Source organism: Lotus japonicus, chromosome 1 (genome assembly GCF_012489685.1).
Source record: "Lotus japonicus ecotype B-129 chromosome 1, LjGifu_v1.2".
NCBI lineage: Eukaryota > Viridiplantae > Streptophyta > Magnoliopsida > Fabales > Fabaceae > Lotus > Lotus japonicus.
The window spans coordinates 79,060,618-79,081,196 of NC_080041.1; the positions used below are offsets into that span (position 1 = coordinate 79,060,618).

Here is a 20,579-nt window from a genome sequence, read left to right on the forward strand (position 1 = left end):
TCACATGTGAAAAAAAAGTTTTCTATATTTTGGACAGATTTTTCTATTGTTAGGAAAGGGAAGAAAAAGTGTCATGAGAAAGAAAAGTAATGGTCCACCCACAAGGTTTTCGTGCTCCTAATCGAAGAAAACATTGCATCTCGTGCTCTTCAATTCCTAGTGTGTTTGATGAGGAAATAATCCAAAAGAAAAGAAGAAACATACACATGCAAGAAATATGAGGAATGAACTTGATTGATATCAGAGATAAAAGAATGCTTGTCCTCTCATTTTCTTCTCAACCAAAAGCAACTGCAAAATACATCGTGTCAACCAAAAGTTTCCTAATTTCCCGCTCCATACAAATTACTCGTTGCAACTTGCAATGCACAAAATTCCACAGGTCATATATGAAAACTCAAGTTCAGAAATTCCATGTTAAGTAATTCAATATTCAGCACCAAAACCATCATGGAGAACACACTACTTATGCAGAGGTGGTCAGTCATTGGCAAGAGATGATTATCTAGTAAATCTTGTGTAGTCCAATGTTGAGATCAGATGATATGGAAATGAGAAGAGGAATAGACTGAAGCCACATGGCTTTAAAGACTCGTTTCTGATGAGCTCTTATAGATTGCGAAGGTTTGTGAGAATTATATCTTATATCAAAGATGTGAATCACAGGATCCACTGAACCAGATGCTATGTAAAGCCCATCTGGAGACCAAGTCTGGTTTATCAGAGCTGACTGAGAATCGCTGCTTTCTTGCTTCCATCCAAAAGCATGAAGTTCTGTCTGCCTCAGTCTAATATCGTATAATCGAAGCTGCTTCTCATGAGTCCTGAGAGAAAGAAAAGTAGTCTATGTAACAAACTTCAAAGCAAACAGAAGAATACCAAGAATATCTTGGTCTCAAAATCTTAAATTGAAACAATCAACATAGTATTATTATTCTCCCATCTTAAAGGAAGACTTATTATTCTCCCATCTTAAAGGAAGACACTTGCACTGAATTCAATGTAGGATATATCAATCATAATCATTGTCAAGTAGCATAGGGTTTAAACCAACATCCCAACCAAGAGTATGAATATCAGAAGGGAATTTGCAGCTCTTTACTAGAACAGTTGAAGCACATATGCTCATTCTTACATTGAACCCTTGATGGATTTATTTTTCTCTGGATTGAATAGTCTGAGAAATGCACCAGCTGAGATATGGGCCAATTGCCTCATTATCTTATCCTCAGCTCCCTGCTTACGAAGCAGAAGACAGGCCCACATGACACCAGCTAATTGAAGATTACTTCATCCTCATATTTCAAGCATATTTCATGAATGAGAAATGCTAGCAATACACTCTTTTTGACACACTCTTGAACATACTATTTTTTATTGGTTCATTCTTAAAAGTGAATAACAGTTTAATAAAGTGATAAATTTTTAAAGCAACTAAAATGACCTTTAGAAAAATGAACCAATCATAAAGAGTGTTCAAGAGCATGTCAAAAAGAGTATCTTGCTATCATTTCTCTTCATGTGGATAGAACGAAGTGCGTAGGACAAGGATGAGCACAACAACCCACAAAAAAATTCCTCATTATGCTGTGGTATGCCTAACAATATTTCCATGCCATCCATAATTAGACGATTTAAGAGGCACAACATCAGAGTGGTGGTTGTGCACCACATCCAGGAGTGGGGGGGTTTCAAGTAAGGGTAAATCAAAATCCCTTTGTTTCCATTTGCCTACAGTTTACTGACAACTTAAGTGATGAGGACAGTTCTATTGCACTTCAGAGAACAAAGTAATAATGCAAGAAATTTCATCTGGGGATCAAACTTTTGAATTAAAAATTATATTACTGTTTTCAACAAACATACTTGATTTTCACTAAAATAAAAATTCAACAAACATACTTGAAATTTGAGGCATGTTAAAAAATCTGCATAAAACGGTAAAGCTTGCGGAAACTAAATAAACAAATGGGACTTCAAAGTAGCTGTTATTTACCCTGTTTGAACCATGAATAAGTTGAAATCACATGGATTAGGCAGGACACTCATGCATTTACTATCAACCTGATGTTTGAAATCTGCTCTTCCTACGCGAACATCAAACCCAAATATTCTCCTGTCTGCACCAGCAGATAACACAATCTGCTTCTGCTGCATACCAGCAACTCCCATGACAGCAGAAGAATGAAGATTTCTGTGCAATACTTTTGGCTTCCATGTGTTCTCACCATCCTGCTCACTCCAAAGTACAACAGCATGGTCACTTCCGCCAGTAACAAAACATGTGTTTTCCCAGGGCATGAAGACAATACCATTGATAATTCCCTTAACATGAGGCTTATCCTCTAAGAATTTTACACGTTCTGCCTGTCAGTTACATACATATTTTTCATATATCAAGAGCAACCAACAACAAAAGAAACCCAAATACAAAGTTTTTCTTTGATGCCAATATATTGGTGTAAGAAATCTTACCCCTTTTGATTTATTCAGATTGGTAACTGATACTTGAGAGTCTCCACTATCAGCAGTGTATACTGAAAATAGGCTGTGCCCTTCTGGGTGCCAAGTTATATCTTCTGGCCATCTCCTTTGCTTTGGAGATACACAATCAGTAGAGCTAAGACGAGAGGCTCCTGATCTGCAAAATTGTAGATGGAAGAAAACGTGAATTAGATCACATGGGTGGGGGCCTGACTTTAAAATATTTTAAAGTTAAATTAAAATGTTTTGTACCCCAAAACATCATGTACACTGAGGAAACCGATAGAGGAAAGAATCATAATATAGTCAAATTTACAATTAAATTGTAGGAAAGAAATTCAGGAGGTAACAAAGAACAATAAAACTTGAAAAGTATTTTGAAGTTCAGAGTTTTCTACGCCGAAGGGGAGCCTAGGCGCAACAGTAAATTGTTGTCATGTGATTGAGGTCACGGGTTCAAGTCCTGGAAACAACCACTTGTCTAAAAAAACAGAGTAAGGCTGCATACAAAAGACCAAGTGGTTGGACCCTTCCCCGGACCCTGCGCATAGCAGGAGCTCTGATGCATTTGGTTGACTTTTAAAGTTTGCCAAAACTTCATATTGAGGGAGTGGAAGACGGATAAAGAAAATGTGGAAGGAGCCACCATAGCAAGTACAGATAGACTTATGCTTGTGCAAAAACCTGATAAGTATTAGGCAGACTCCCTTTTTGAAATATTATCTTTTGCAAGTCTACGACTAACATTGTCACCCAAAAAAAAAAAAGAAACTCTCCAAGATGCCACCAAAAAGACAAATTATGGCTTACCCCTTAGCTTGAACTTGCCACATGTTGACCACTCCATCCAAAGCACTGCAAGAATTCCCAAAAAGTAGCTAGAATCAGACTAGAAAGAATATATCAAACTTGTATTGCCAGAAACATATATAAGAGACAAATTCAAGTTGAGGATGACAAAAAATTGGCACAAGTTATGGTGTCATTATACTAACATAGTCAGATATCTGACTATTAAAATGCACTCTAATTCTAAACTCTGAACCTCAAAGGGTCATGTCAGAAAAAAGATATGTACCACCTTTTACAAACTTGCTATTATTGATAAACAGACCCTCCTTGGAATGATATGATTAGGTTTGCAGAAGATTCCATACTGTGCATAAATCTTCATAGTAAAGCACATTCAGAGTTAAATATGGCTTATGCTTTCTTAGATATTATTTTCTTACACTACCTCCATTCCCATTTATGTATCCAGAGTGAGAAGAAAATCTGTTCCGATTTATCAGTCCAAATAGTAGTTTATGATAACGTTAATTATCATTTTCTCAATTATATCCTTGTACTCACCTGGTAATTTTAAAATACAATAAAGTCTTAGTAAGTTTAATTATAATTCCAACAAATTAATTGTATTTATTAGCCTAATAAGTGATCCATCATTTTTTCAATTTAAGCTTTTTTTGTTCTTCTTGAAAACATTTGACCCCATACCTTCCATCATCATTGCCAGAAACTGGGAGATGAAAACAGATAAGCAATACAAAGAACTTCTGTTTTCTTTTAAGAAAAGCGCAATTTTAATTGTTCATAATGAGTCAATTTTCAACAAATTGCTGAAAGGCTTTTAGAAATGAAATGACTCTATTACCTGGTCACAAAAAGCTGATCATTCACGGGACACAGAGCAATACTCCGCAATTTCCTCTTGTGTTGACTTGAGATGTGGTTGCTTGATTGACAGTGCACCAAGCTCAGTGAAGAACTCTTGCATATCATAGGAATCAATTCCTTGTGTTCTTTCTCCTCTGAAAAGCAAACAAAAAATCATATGAAACTTAATTACAACCAAAAGTGACCTTGAAATAAAGAGGGCCGCAACAAGCCAATAGCTGACACAAAATCTGAACAGAAGCACAACACATAACCTTAGATATTGTCCATATTCAAAACCAATACGAGTAAAAACAAAACTGAAAGCCACTCACTACAAACAAACAAAATTTACAAACAATAAAAGCTTTTTCCCCCAATAAAAGGGGAATCCCTCACCAAATTTCCTTTTTGCCGCCCTTTCCTTAACTTCAGTGTTCTGCTGCTCACTAGAAACTCTAGCAAGAGCCTTCTCAGCTTTCCCTCCTCCACTAGCTTCCGAACCGGAACTCAACACACTTTTTGCAGCAGACTTTTGCAACATTGTAAGTAGCGAAACTTTCGGAGCCACCGCAGGAATAACAAGCTCAGATTTAGATTGAGATTGATGATGGTTCTTAGAAGAACCTTCATTCCTATCAACAGGACTGCTCGACCTCCGCTCCATCTTCACCGATTTAATCCCATTATTATCCAACCTATCATTTTTCCTAGACGAAACCGCATTGGCCGGACCGCGAAGGCGAGCCAATTTCGATTCAGAATCATGCAACCTCTTCTCTGACTCCTCAAGCTGCACATATTATTCACAATCTTACATCAATAACCCAATAAAATCTACACCTTAGTAGCTATAACACACTACAAATCTTCACTTCAGAACAAATCATGATAATTTTGTACATATCACAAGAAAAACCAAGATACCCATGAAATGTGAAAGCATGACATTGAAAGGGAAGTAGTAGTACAAGCTAGTGACCTGAGATTGGTAATAAGCGATGCGTTTGCGGATGTTTTTGACTTCATGGGTGCGGTGTTCGATGAGAGCGATTAATGCTTCTTCTTGTTCCTCCCTGCTGGTGGTGCTTTCGTATTGTTCATCCATTTTCGTCTGGTTTTGCCGCCGCTTAATCGGTCATCACTTGCCGGTGTATTCGCCGATTACGGTGCGGTTTCGGGAACGGACGGTGGTTGCGTCGTCGCCGTCGTTTGTGTGTGGCGGTTCCGACCGAAACTGGTTTGGTTGGGGATGGTTCGAGAAACGTGCTTCTTCTCTTGTTTGTCTGTTCCCCTCCCAGGCGCGATGTGTTGAATTCCATTGGGGGAAAAGTTGAATTGGATTATATTGGAAATTATTACTAGAGAAAAACCAAACCTAGTCCTACTTCTACTTTTTTTTTTTTGGGGATGGACAACATTTTTAGATCTCAAAAAGGGTAATTTTCTTAGGTATAAATTGGTTTATATCTATTTGGGAAATTGTAGTTGTCTCTTCTAATAAATCATTTTTTGTGTGTTTAAATTCGTGTTCTCACCGTTACAGATAGGAGTGCACACGAGTCAGGTTAGGCCGACTAACACAGTAGAGCCTACTTGATCCAAATGCTAAAACCAGGTTGGTTCGAGCTCACGGGTTGATCTAGGCATTTTTCACCTAACCTTATTGGTTTGGGAGTGTTCGAAAAATTATAAATCTGACCGACTCGCGATCCAACCAACCATATACTCCCTCCGTCCCCTATTATAAGTCACTCTTTTTTAGTTTTTCTTGTCTCATAATATAAGTCACTTTACATTATCTATGGAGCATTAATTATATTTTTTCATGTTTACCCTCATATTTAATACTCCACATTCAAAGACCCTTATAGTTTAAAGGTAGTGGAATGTTATATGGAGAGAGAATTTCATATGAGGGTGATTTTGGAAAGTGTCTTTAAAAAACTACAAATTTATTGCTCTTAACAATTTTTCTTAATCCTAGAGAATTGAGTAAAAGTAACTTATAATAGGGGACGGAGGGAGTACTAAGGGCTCGTTTGTACATCGTATTAGACATGATTGTATAAGCTTATACAATACATTATTGACTTATCCATTGTTTGGTGCTCACATTGTATTGTATAAGCTTATACATCAAAATGGTGGATTATTTAATCCACCCTATAGATGACGGATAAGGCGTGATAAGAATGCAATGTATAAGCTACTTGAATATATTTAATCAAATGTCACCACAATCACCCTCCACCACCGCCTCCACTACCACAACCACCGTCGCTGCTACCACAACCACCGTCGCCACCACCACCACCATCGTCGCCACCACAACCACCCTCCACCACCACCACTGCCGCCATCACTACCACTGACGCCGCCACCACCACCGCGCTCTACCTCCTCCACCACCACCACCACTGTCGCTTCCACCACAACCACCCTCCACCACCACTGCCTCCACCACTACCAGCACCACCACGCTCTAGTAATTGTTATCGCCACTACTACTACAACCACCGCCGCCACCACCACCCTCTACCACCACTGCCGTCACCACCCTCCACCATCACCGCCACTGCTGCTACCACCACCACCACTGTCGTCGGCGCCACCACCATGCTCCACCACTGTCACCATTGTTGCTACTTTCATACCATCACTGTCGTCGCCCCCACCCTCCACCACCAACACCACCCTCCACCACCATTGTCACCACCACCCTCCACCACTGTCGCCATCGTCACTCCCGCCACTACTACCACGCTGCCGCCGCCACCACCGTCCATCACCACTGCCACCATCATCACCTTCCAATACCACAACTACCACACTATCAATGTCGCCACCAAACTATACAGTGTATGACCAAACGTTGTATAGTATTAAAATTTTATCAGGCCTTATCCTATCAGGTCTTATACTATCATGCATTATACTATCATACCTTATACTATACAATGTACCAAACGGACCATAAGTTTATTCTTTTTGGGCTTGACCCTTCTTTGGTGTGCGTCATTATGAGTAAGCTTTCGTTTTTCCAATTTGCACTCTTTAGAAACCCTGAGAAAGAAATAAATCATTTTCGCTGATGTAGACCATTGGTTGAATTGATTTAGTGTGTACTCGATGAGAGTTTGTTTCCCGTGTGTATGTAGTAATGGCCGCTTGAAACAAGTCCAAGAAAAGATCGGCGGTGGCTAAAGACTGAAATGATAAGTCCAAATTGAAAATTGGCATGTAGACAATATGGAAGAACCCAATCCTAGAAGCTCTGGTACAAACAACAAAGCATGTACTGGTGATGTCATATGTTTTCCCCCTTTGTTTGAGGTTGATGGAGTTTGGCAACCTAGGGTGCATGAAATGAAAAAAAAGGTGCTATTTTACCTTAGTACTAAAAAAGCATCCTAACCTCAGACTTAGAAGTTGATGAGTTCATTTGAATCTCCAATTATGAGATGACTAAAGAAATGTGAGATGCCCAAAGAAATTTTCTTTACCATTGGGATACCCTAGATTAATTTAGTTATAAGGAAGTTTTGGAAATTTCTCAAGAGGAGTAATACTAAGAAATCATTCCAATTCAAGAATTTCTCTAAATAATAAAGCTTTAACAACAAGCAACACTATTATTTGCTTTGAATGTGGTAAGTCAGGTCACACCAGAGAAAGTTGATTGTCCTCTTCTCCAAAAGAAGAATGAGATGAAAAGCAAGAAAGAGAAGAAGTGTAAAACATCATGATTGAATCCATTTTTGGGTAATTTTTACAAGGCTCCTATAGTACACACTCCCTTATCTTGAAGCATGGCATCGAGCTTCCAATTTTAATTTTTGTAGAAAAAAATTTGTTTTACTTTCATGTATTGAGTCTTCAATACTATGAGATTCTACTTGGATGATTGTGGAAAACAATTTTACACTGTGATGCATAAGTAATTAAACTCTTAATTAAAAGTGATATCAACATTACCATTAATATTTTTGATACATCAGAAATATAAATTGCACCATCTAAGGATTGATCCTTGAACCTCTCACACCCAACTCGTATATTCCCTAACTTTTACCACTTGAACTATTAATCGGGGACACATATCATTAATTTAACCATTGCATAAAATATTGAAGAATAAGAAATTATAAAATTCAAAATGTATACATAAAAAATAATTATATACACAAATAATATTTGAAATGATAATGATTTAATTTTTGTATACGCCCGATGACACTGAACCTAACCAGCCTAATTCTAAAAGACCGGTTTCGTTTGGATTCACTAAGGGCCCGTTTGGTGCGACGTATAGTATAAGACCTGATAGTATAAGGCCTGATAGTATTAGGCCTGATAGTATAAGCCCTGATAACTTTCTTCTACTATCCAGCGTTTGACCATACTCTGTATAATTTACCATATCGTTTAAATTAATGCAATTTTATGTTTAGTGAAGTATTTAATAATGATATATAATAAAAATCAAATATGGAGGTGATTATAACGGTGGTGGCGATGGTGATGGAAGTAGTGGTAGGTTGGTGGTGGTGGCAATGGTGGTAGGTTGGTGTTGGTGGCGGTGGTGGTGACAGTGGAGACAGGTTGGTGGTGGTGGTGGCAACGATGGTGGTTGTGGTGGTGGCGATGATAGGGTGGTGGTGGTAGTGGTAAGGCGGTGGCGGTGGCGGCTGTGGTAGGGTGGCGGCTACGGTGGATGGTGGAGGCAATGGTGGTGGTGGTAGCGATAGGATGGTGGTTTTGGTGGCGATAGGGTGGTGGTTGTGGTGTCGGTGGTGGTAGGGCGGTGGTGGCAGCGGCAGTGGTGGTGATCGGGTGGTGGCGGTGGTGGCAGCGATGGTGGTTGTTGTGTTGGCGACGATAGGGTGGTGGTAAGGCGGTGGCGGCTGCAGTATGGTGGCGGCGACGGTGGAGGGTGAAGGCAATGGTGGTGGTTGTGGCGATAGGGTGGTGGTTGTGGTGGTGATGGTGGCGGCGATGGTGGAGGGTGGAGGCAATGGTGGTTGTGGTGTCAGTGGTGGCGGTGGTGGTAATAGAGTGGTGGCGGCGATTATGGTGGCGGTGGGGATAGGGTGGTGGTTGTGGTGTCGGTGGTGGTGGTGGCGGCAACACCAGTGGTGACGGAAGGGCGGTGGTGGCGACGACGGTGGTGATCGGATGGTGGCGGCAACACCGGTGGCGGTGGTGGTGCCAATGGTGGTGTAAGTTGGCAGCAATGGAGGGTGGTGGTGATGGTGACTTATACGTCACAACCTTATCATGTCTTATCCTTCACTCACATGATGGATTAAATTATACGTCATTTTAACGTATAAGGAGACTTTGATGGATAAGCGTATACAATACAATGTCATCACCAAACAATGGATAAACCCATAATGTATTGTATAAGCTTATACTATCATGTCTAATACGGCGTGCCAAACGAGACCTAATTTTATACAAAACTGAATCAAACCAAACCAATTGAATTTAATTGGTTTATAAATGGTTTATATTCTATTTTGCCCCAAACCCGATCTATCTCAACCCACAATTGTTCATTCTTGCAAATTTTCATCCTTTAGATTTCTAGCCCAAGATGTTAAGGGGTATATTATGATCACACTCTAGATTTCTAGGGGTATATTAAGATCCCACACAACAACTAGAGATGTGGCCAAATGACTCTTAGAACAACCCTTAGTCGTAAATCCTAATCTAGTTTTTTTATGCTCAAATTCTAAGATGGACTTTAACCCGGGTCTATGATGACTTAGGTTATATATGTTTTTGGCTAGTTCTTCCTGTAATCACATAACGGAAAAGGATTCCACAACTTGCCAATCGAGAACTGTGTAAGGAGTGTAAGATACAAATGAAGCCCTCTCAAACACTGAAGAATTTCTGAATCAAGGACGACAACCATTCTCACCCAAAATCATGTCTCCATGTAAGTATTCAGTACTCTAATTTCATATAGTCTCGAGAATGAAATTTTCCACTCATACTATATATATTCAATTTCTTTTCCATTGTAAAAATAGTATCGGTAGTGGCACCCTATGGTACCATTTCTATTGGCTAAGGCAGAATTAAACACCATATGCCACACACATTGCTCCGGCATGCAGAATATGCCTAGGCACAAACGAGAGAATTCACAAATCACAAGCAAAACAGCAATATCTGAACTAGTTCCATCGAATTAAAAGATCCAATTAAATATCATCCCTCAACAATCCATCATATAGACAACAAATAATCACATGAGGCCACCAATGCTAGAGGGATATGAAGAAACAAAATTACTTATGAACATCAAAGAGACTAATGAAAAACAAAACCAGCAAAAAGCACCCTTTGAAGCATGTAATGATTCAAGGGAACTAACTGCAAAATGTCACATTGTTCAATGTTCATTCACAGCTAGCCAAAATTTTAAGCTTCAGTTAAAAGCCAGTCTCTAACTTTGTAAAATGGTAGCAGGATGACTTAAAACGCAAAAATTTAGGAAAATAAATGAAAACACTAGAATCAGTTGTTGCGACTTCATTCTGATTGGTTATGTACCTTAGCCTCCAAAAACTCTTTGCAAGGCTCCTCTATAGGCAAAAATTGTGAGCCCCCCTTTTCCTACCGGCTCCAACTCCTCTCTCTCTCTCTCTCAAGCGAAAAACAAAATGTAAATATACAGTCTTGGAGTTGAGTTGACAATGCAGCATTGAACTGTTAGTGCTTGAGGCTAAATCAGTAAGCATCATTTGGAGAACCCAGGAAAGAGTCCAGTGCTAATTCCTCTCCACTTGCCAAGGTTGAAGGATTCCCTAGGCCGCGATTCTCCTCATTACCACCGGCGCGAGATTTTCCAGGCCTCACGCGGATATTGCTACCCAAGGGGAAAGGTTCCTGCAGAGACAAATTAGGTATCAGCAGAACATTCATTATGTTGCAAAATATAGCCTTTTAATGGAAAGCCCAATCTGTTAAATGCAAGAGATGATAAAAAGAGCATTTTATGGTCATAAAAACCACAAGTCAGAACCATAATGATTTAGTTGTTATGAGCCGGCCATATAATCATTTTTGGGAGTATTCCAAAAAGAAACTTTTTCATGCCATGCTCAGCGCATGAAAGAAATAGGCACCAAACATGCAGACATTAAATATCAGCCAGCGAAATTCCTAAATGAGAATGCATGTAATGTAACTCGCATTTTACTTGCACATATGTTAACTACAGTAAAACCAGATTTCTGAAGCACAATGGCAGTGACAAGAATATTGACACTAAACATTGCAGTTAGTATCAGGATAATGAATAGAGCTAAAGAACAAGCTGATTTACCGGATCACCAGCATTTGGGCCATCTGTATGGAAGAGAATAGGGCGGCATCGTTTATCTTCGTTCATCAGGCTTGAATTCTGGAAATGAGCAATGAGAGCAGATTTTCCTTGAATTCGGGCATATGCAAGTACAGCTACCTTTTCACTGTTGAATTTCTCCCACTTTTTCCCATTAAAAGCCTGCATAACATATCTTACCTATTAGTTTTATCTACTCGTGCAGAAACAAAATAATCAGATGAACTCAAAATTCATACTGCATAGAAAAATAAATTAAATTAGTAGTTACATAAGAACTGTCATATAACCTGGTGGAATGGAATTATTTGACAAGGATCAGTCATATTGATGAATGCGTAGCCAACATTACATTTGTTCTGCAACCATTTGTAGAATTGACTTAGAAAATCATTTATGATTTCACTTATCAAAAGAGTCTACCAACTTGAAATAAATACTTGCCTTGAAATCAATTGGCAAATACAGAAAATCATAAGTTCCACGACATTGCTCATCGATGGCAGCAAGAAGCATCTTTGAAGTATACCTGCCAAAATATTGAAACAAATTTAAAATAGGAAAGGGACAAATCAATCTACTAGTGCCAAAGAATTTACATGTTTTACCCCCAGTAAAATCTGTTATGGAAAAATAATTGATCAATATAAAAAGAAAATGTGCTTTTCAAAAAAAAATGTAAAATATGCACAGAAGTAAAAATTATTTGTGTCCACACAAGTGTGAGCAAGCAAAAGAGAGATGACACTGGCATGGCTATCACATCTAAATGAAAAGGGGGTAGAGCCAAAATAAGAATTGCGTATAAACTAACAATCTTGCTACTGCAATGTTCTATTGTAAAATGAAGATGGAAAGGTAACAGCATAAGCAGTAAACATGTATGAAAAGATGGGGATAATTGACATACTTGTTGGGAATATTTTTAATCATAAGCGTTGTCCGGGTGTCTTCCCCACGCAATATGCGGCCTAGGTCCAGTTCATATTGTTTTTTATCAGCATTGTTATTGTTTGTTTCACTTCTACGATGATAGAGGTTTCTCATTCGTTCATTGGTAGAATCAAATTTTGACATTGAAGTCATAGGAAGTCTCCCAGGGAAAACATGTGACAACTGCTTAGGAGAGCCTTGCCCAACATTGGATGTCAATTCATTACCATTCCCACCAACATGAGAAAACACGTTGCCAGAAAAATCTGGAGGATGTAACTGCCAGCTACCATGAAAACCTGCACTTCCTAGAGAACCCATTCTCAAACCAGAAGCATCAGGAGACTCTCCCAAGTAAGAGTGTTGCCTTTCCCAGGGTGAGCCCGCAATTACTGGAGCTGATCCAACATGGTGGTCAACATGTGGTGCCCTCATCACATGAGGCGGTGTCCTGGGAAAACTGGGCATCTGTGGAAGACATGGAGAACCAGCACCAAATGATGGTGTTTTCTGCCAAAGCAAGGCATTTGATGGAGACTGCTGGTGCAAGTTAGAACCATTCCACATATGATAAGGTTGATGAAGGGGGCGGCTTCCATTTCCTGATGGTTCAATATCCAAAAGAGAACAAAAAATTCAGACACCAGTATTTCAATAAAGAACTATTAAACAAATATTAGATATCTCCCCAGCCTAAAGTTACCAGGTTCTACCACTTATGGATAGGAAGTCAGACTCCAAGACCAAGAACGAATTCAGAATACTTTATTCAGGTACTTAGACAGGCAAGTTCAAGCTTATTTAAATTGATAATTAGTCTTTAGTTTCAACTTTCAAACAGAAATTTAAATATTTGGGGTTATTGAAAATCCAGACACTGTCATTAACTGTTACAGTCAAGCATTCTAGCCCATTATAGCAAGGTTTTAAATTCCTAGAATTCCATTTAAAGTAACAATAAGTTTAGCCTTTTTGCATTAACAAGTTGGCCCCTTCCTATCACAGTTTTCTACAGACAAGGAGTCATTTTGAAACTGTTGCAAGTAAACTATGGTCAGACCTGAAGCTTTCTAATCACATCAAACTTACCTCCTGCATTAAATTCAGGAAGATTCCCAATTGAGCCGATTCCAGGAATGCGCCTGCTGTCTGACAGTTCTGCTGATCCAGTTCCAATTTTGGCAGCCATGTTAATGGCGCTTGAAAATTTGTAAGGACTACCATTAGCCAAACTATCACTATACTCAGGTAATGAATGAGGATGGAGTCTAGGAATGGATGGGAATTTCATTGCATCAGCAATGTTACTGGACTCAACACCAGATAGTTTTGCAGCAGGTGCCCCTCTTGCAGTCTTATGAATAGTAGAATTCACATTAAAGAATGCATTATCCATGAAAGCATTCAAAGGTAGCTGCGTTTCAGGTTGAAATCTTTGATTATATCCATTTTCCAAGGAGCCACCAGACCCAATAACACCAGAAGACACTCCTGTAAATTATGTCTAGTGAGTCCAGAAACATAACTCAACTTGATAAGGAAAAAAAAAGAAGAGAAGTCGAAGCAAGCAAAGCCATACCTTTCTGCCTTAATAATAAGTTTTCATTGAGATTTTGACCAAGAGCAGACTCATCTTGCCCCTGCTGAGACTGCTGCATCACACTACAAAAGCAGAGTTCGCACAATTGTTAAGATAATCAACTTTAAAAAAAAGTGATACCTTTTTCCATCATGGTGATTGATAACAAATTTACACTCTATTAAGTATTAACCATTAAAGGGTGAGGCCACCATTAAAGGTGATAAGAATAAATATACAAATCCAAAATAAGGTCTTCATCTACAAAATGTAAGTTAAGATAGAAACATTTAATAGGCAGAGAAGAGGAGCAGTACTAAAATTGAAAATAGAAAAAAAAATTGAAAATAAAAAGTAGTAATAGTCACCATGTTGCCATTCTAGGATGGCCAGGTTCAAGCTTGATGTGCTTCCCAGCAATGCAGATCCCATTCAATGCACGAAGAGAGGCTACTGCACCTCGGACATCATAAAACTCAACAGATTTGATGTAATTCATTTCTGGATAATCATAGATCTGCAATTACAGACAATATTTAAGGATCTGGTATCATGTAAGATATATAAGCACCAAAAATGGATAAAGCCAACAATGAACAACTTACTTCTTTAATTTCTCCATAAAAGCCAAAAATATATTTAAGCTCATCATTAGAAACAGATGAATCAAGACCAGATATCATCAGCATACCATGGCCAATATCCTTTTCTGGAGCATTTCCCTAACATGTCATCAAGTTGAGATATATATTAACATAACATAAGGAATAGGAACACAAAGCAATTCAACAAACAAAGAAAATAGCAGTAATATTAAAAGATGGTGAGATGAACAACTAACATACCAACTTAATCCAAAATGATAACAGTGAAAAAGGAATTATGCACACAAGAGAAGTTATTAAGAAAGATAATACCTTTGGGATTGAATAATGTATATCTAGTTTCCTAGATCTCAAAGACCTATTTTGAAGTGCTTTCATTGCATTTTGTGCTGCCCTTAAATCATAATATGAAATGATGACAAAACCACGATGCTTGCAGGCAGTATAAATGGTTCGAATGTCTCCATATAGCTGACAGAACAACAAAATAGTTCACTTACATGTCAGTATTAGTGGTATGAAGGGCTTCAATAAGATTCTGACATAACAGCTCGCAGGATAAAAAAATAAAGGTTCACCTCAAAGAGAGCCTTTAGCTCAGAGTCTTCTACATTGCTATTGATGTTTCTAACAAAAAGTGTTCTCGAATATTGTTCACCAAAAGGATTTTTTCCTTTAGAAGCCCCAAAGTAACCAGGATCTCCGTCCACGTAACTGGTTCTTTTTCCTGAAACTAGATGCTCATCTCCTTCCAACTCCATGCCTCCACCACTGCTGAACAAATCAAAATCTTCAAAGTCATCAGTTGTTCTAGCATGAGCACTGCTTCCCCAGTCATCAGTGACACCAGAAAACAGATCAGCTTCATCAGGAAGGAGATTCCCTATAGTGTCAGCCTCAATTTCTTCAAGAGATTTAAATGGTTCTTCCTCAGGCAGGGAACCGACAGTAATGTGCTGATCAGACAGAACACCATTCCCCATTAACCGCACTGCGCCATGGTATGCATATAAACACTCAGTGACATATATGAGGATATCAATTGAAATAAAATAGAATCATAAAGCTTAAACAAATAGACGTTTTTTCTTAGTTTTTTTCTTTTTGGTAGGGTTCACATGGGGCAAAAAGGTGCCCTTATTTTGACCTGCTACATTAAGGCAGATAACAAGAATATAATCTGCTATGCCAATAATGATACATATTAACAAATTAACACAATTAGAAATTCTCATCTAAGGCATTAGAATGACCACAGTGCATAACACCCATGATACAGGTGCACAACTATCTTAGCAGGCATGAAACAAATTCTTACACTTCTGGCTAAATATGTCAGAAAGTGAACTTGAGAATAGACTGCTTTCACGTGAGCCAGCATTGGTGACAATCTTGTTTCCAATTAAACCATATGAGCTAGACGCCGGCTGCCTACGCACATCAAACGATCTTGCATGATAATTCATAGATTCCTTGGAATCCTTCAGCACATCCATAATGCCAGCTTCTCTACCAAAATGTAGATTTTGTGATATTTCACCAGACCGACTAGTCTGTGTCATCGGCAAGCCTGCTTCTGCTTTTGTTTCGAGGGGTGATGGAGCATTCAAAATACTGCCAGGCAATGCTGCCATTTCACTCCTTCCTGAAAATATGAATATAAAACATAATTTATCCAGAAATAAATTACATGTTCTGCAGATGAACTGCTTCTTTATGGAAGATGAGTAAAACAAACATAGATATGGCACATGCCAACATTACATTATCACTACATTTAGAGTAGCATGATAAAAAGCACCATAATCGTAATAACATATACAGAAAAAAGCACATATGAGCTTCTATCCAGCAGAATAGCAGATTACAGCATCCAAATTACATGTTCTGCAGATGAACTGCTTATTTATGAAAGATGAGTAAACAAACATAGATATGGTACATGCCGACATCACATTATTACTACATTTAAAAGTAGCATGATAAAAAGCATCATAACAATAATAACATCTACAGAAAAATGCACATATGAGCTTCAATCCAGCAGATCACAGCATCCAAATTCATAAAATCACCATTAATTATCCCATCTATCAGATACGATATGCGGAAAGATATGCGGAAAATTTCTCCAATATATTAATGTCTAAAATCAAATGACTAGCAAATTTCTAATCTGAAGCGTGAAAGAGTGATGAAGGCCCAAAACCTTATCTATATTTAGGTTAATATCTGTGGGGCATTAATGAAACAATTAAAACACAGGCAAACCAGTATAACATACATGACTTTTTGGAACAACAATGAGTTTATTGACCTCACCTTGTGGATAATGGTCATGAATGGATTTTGGCTTCCGCAAACCAACATTCCTCTGCCCATAAAAAATTGAAGACATGTTCAGGAAACCAACAGATCACAAAGGTAATAGCATTCCAAGTCAGTTGAGATTATGGAAAAGTAGACTGAAGTTTCAGACTGTAAAATGTTCTATGAAACTGATGACCATTAATTTCTTGAGGCCATGTGACAAAAATTGATAAAACCAAAGCAAGACAGATAGGACAGTAATCACCTCAGCAGCATAGGAAACATCGTCGAACATGTGAGACGAGGCAGTTACACCCCTCTGGTCCATAATTTCAGAAGGCATCCAGAAGCTTGTCCAGGAAATCCGGAAAAATAAATGATACACCTCACTTGCTAGCTTTTTCAGTCTCTATTCAACGTCATCTGTTGAAAATTCAAGGTCATTTTTTGCGTGACAAAGGAAAATGACAAATAGCACCGATTATGCAAATTCATATCGAAACTGCTACGGGCAGATAAAAACAGATTAGGCCATATCATCAATCATGACAATTAGGAAACAGATTAGATCATTTTAAGCACAGAAAGTATCATCAATCATAACAACTAGGACACTACTAACACCACCCCCTCCCCTGAAAGAAAAAGAGATTGATCGATAGATGGATATATATATATATATATATATATATAGAGAGAGAGAGAGAGAGAGAGAGAGAAATGGACTTATGAAACCCTACTAGAGCAGCTACCTAGATTCAATTGCAAAATTCAAAGAGAGAATTATGCCAAAACTTCAACTAAATGCTACCAGAAGAAAGGGTAGCACAGGGATAACATTCAGAAAGGAAGAAAGCTTGTTGCTTACCTACCAATGACCTAATCCAGTTAGGCCATTTTGTAGCAAAGAAAATGTTAGAAATTGAAACAAACCCTCCAAAAAAATTAACAAATTCCCATTCAACAGTAGCAACCCCCTACCCCTTCATGCTATCTCTCTTTGTTTCAAAAACCAAAGCAAAAGAAAAAAAAAAGAGCATCTAGCTGAAGTTTACAACACTCCACCTTGGTTCTGTCACCAAGTTTACCAGATTGGAAGGGAATTCCACAGGAAAACCCTTAACCATTCACAGATCAAGATCAAAATCAAGCAAAAAAACCAAAATTTACAGAAGGGTCTAATCTGAAAATTCAAAGGAAAAGAAAAAAAAAACCATGAAAATTCAGAGGGTCTAATCTGATCATAAACTCATCACCAGTAACATCAAAGAGAAACCCAATTCCCACAAAAAGGTAATTCAAAAAAAAAAAACCAACAACAACCATTTTTAAAACAAAAAACATACACAGATACCCAAACACAAAACAGACACAAAAACCATAAAAATTTGATTTTGAAGCTAATAAATTCGCACCTGGTCAATTCGAACACGACCCGTCAGCAAAAAAACCTCAAAAAATCTTTCTTATCTCGGTTTCTCCACAACATTCAGCTAACTTGGATTAAGAAACTCGAGAAGAAAGATAAATTATAATAATAAAATAAAATAAAAAACAAATCAAAAACTGAATCTCATCATCAGCAACATAGAAATTCAGAGAGATCCAATTACATCTGCAGCAACAAAAATTCTCCTTCCCGGCATTGCTATCATCAGAAAAATGGTAATTGTTTCAGAGATTATTGCAGGCTTTTGTGGCGGTGGTGAGGGGAAAAATTGAGGAAAAAGAAGGTTCCGGTGGCGGTGGGTGGGAGAAGAGGCGAATCTCCGGCGAGGTTGTGCTCGCCGGTCGCTCTCTGTGTTGGTTTAGAGAGAAAATGAGACAAGTTTTTTTTTAGTCTTTCTGACAGAGAAAGAGAAAGAAAAGGGAAGAGGGTGTTAGTTGGCTCTGAAATACAATGGAAATAAAATATGAAAATTAAGAAAAGTGGAATTGAGTGAGAATAAATAGGCGCAGAGTTAGTGTGGGTTGTAATAAGATAATTTTAATTTTTTGAAAAAAAAAATTATGAATTAAATTCATTGTATCTATAATAAATTGAGTTTAATTGTGTGTATTTAACTATTTATTGGATTTATTTCAAGTGATACATGCTTATCTTATCCTTAAGTAATGGATGGGGCTTCAGTCTATTATGATGTGAATGTTCTTAGCTTGAACAAAGATTATATCCTGTGGAGAAAAAAATATAAAATTACTTACACACATCTGATTAGAATTTATCTGCTAATTAAATTAGAATTTTAAAAATATTTAGAATGAAATATAGAGATATGTGATTAAAATATTTCACACTTTGGGTGAATATAAATTAAATTATAATTAATAAATTATATGTAAGAAAATAAATGTTTCTATGTTTGTTTTTAGTTAACTGTAAAAAAGGGAAAGTCAGTAGTGAAATTCAATTCAGGTAAACTTTTGAAGATAAGATCGAATTTAATGTTTATTTAATTCTATTTGGCAGCTTTGTTTTTTCCCTAAATTTTCTCCTTAATGTTTCCTTTTTGCTTTAACTGAGATTTCAATCCACTTGTTTACCTGGGTTTCTTGTTTGGAAATTTTATTTTATTATATATAATTTAATTTCATAATTATCTTACCATGTTTTTTTGGTGTATTTACTTATAATGTTTAGTTTTTTTATAATTTAAAAAAGAAATACAACTTAACATTTTTTTATAAGCCAAAGAATATATTGAAATGAAGTACAATGGGTACTTCAACCCAATATAAAAGGGATGAGAAAAGAAAATACAACTAAATTACAATTGACAAACCTACTTGGAACAAGATATCCCAGAATAAACTTCCAAGAAGACCCAAAATAAAAGACACACTGATACAAACGGACACAATATATCCATGAATAAGTCCAGCTCAATAAGTCCATCTCAATCAACCCTCATAACCAGCAACCAAGAGTTCAGAAACATGGAATATGTGACACCTCGCCAAATTCCGTGATGATGCTGGCCTGATAGAGAATACATTACCCATGTCCCAATAATCATAAGAATAGCACCCTTGACTGATATAAAATACCACCACCAGACTTTGCCACCCAAACGCATGCTGCCAGTAAATTTAGTTTGAACTTCCAAACCAAGAGCCTTTGCAATGCCACCACTCAGGCCATACAGAACCTGTCGTGCCCTTCTTCTCCTCAGAGTGACATAATACACATGGCCAGATTTTGTTGCCATTCAAACCAGGAATAATTTAACCCGCCAGCTTTTGCTCTCAGCCACTTCCAAGTTTTCAGCTGTGCCAATTCCAAAATTTGACCACTGTCAAATTCTGCCCCATTAAAAATAGCTTTGTTTCGTGTAAGCCAAATAGTCCACATAATCACCATCCAAATCACATATTCTCCAGCTTGTTGTGCTTTGTTGACCCCAATGTTGGAGAATTGCATAAGGTGATCTCGCGGTGTAGGCAGCACTGATGATACCATGCCAAGCCAATTGGAGCACGCATCCTAGGTGGAACATGTTGCCGCACACAAGAGAAATAGATTATTGGAAGACTCCTCCTCCAACCCACATAAGGATTCATCCCCGCTCCCTATAACCTGTCTCTTTCGAAGATTATCCTTGTTTGCAACCTGTCTCTCAGCAATCACCAAATAAAAGCTCTAATA

At 37.9% G+C, this 20,579-nt stretch overlaps 2 protein-coding genes across 3 annotated transcripts; both read right to left on the minus strand.

Moving 5' to 3' along the window:
* Positions 1–216: 216 nt before the first annotated feature.
* Positions 217–5,467, minus strand: LOC130716516 (uncharacterized). Its single transcript, XM_057566519.1, has 7 exons — positions 5,123–5,467; positions 4,540–4,933; positions 4,139–4,295; positions 3,295–3,339; positions 2,476–2,641; positions 1,997–2,367; positions 217–824 (listed from the first exon to the last, which is right to left on the minus strand). Exons 1-7 carry the CDS (start codon positions 5,246–5,248, stop codon positions 506–508), a joined length of 1,578 nt encoding a protein of 525 aa, XP_057422502.1. The 5' UTR covers positions 5,249–5,467; the 3' UTR covers positions 217–505.
* A 4,859-nt stretch (positions 5,468–10,326) lies between these two features.
* On the minus strand, positions 10,327–18,846 carry LOC130716532 (protein MEI2-like 1). Of its 2 annotated transcripts, none has more exons than XM_057566521.1 (15): positions 18,547–18,846; positions 17,199–17,356; positions 16,946–16,997; positions 15,942–16,268; positions 15,202–15,614; positions 14,936–15,094; positions 14,624–14,740; positions 14,387–14,535; positions 14,019–14,101; positions 13,529–13,930; positions 12,417–13,041; positions 11,951–12,035; positions 11,797–11,865; positions 11,489–11,668; positions 10,327–11,049 (listed from the first exon to the last, which is right to left on the minus strand). In XM_057566521.1, the coding sequence occupies exons 2-15, from the start codon at positions 17,274–17,276 to the stop codon at positions 10,891–10,893; spliced, it is 2,898 nt and encodes a 965-aa protein (XP_057422504.1). In that variant the 5' UTR covers positions 17,277–17,356; positions 18,547–18,846; the 3' UTR covers positions 10,327–10,890. The 2 variants fall into 2 exon arrangements, with proteins under 2 accessions (XP_057422504.1, XP_057422503.1); XM_057566520.1 differs by having other exon boundaries at positions 18,349–18,846.
* Between the last annotated feature and the right edge of the window lie 1,733 nt (positions 18,847–20,579).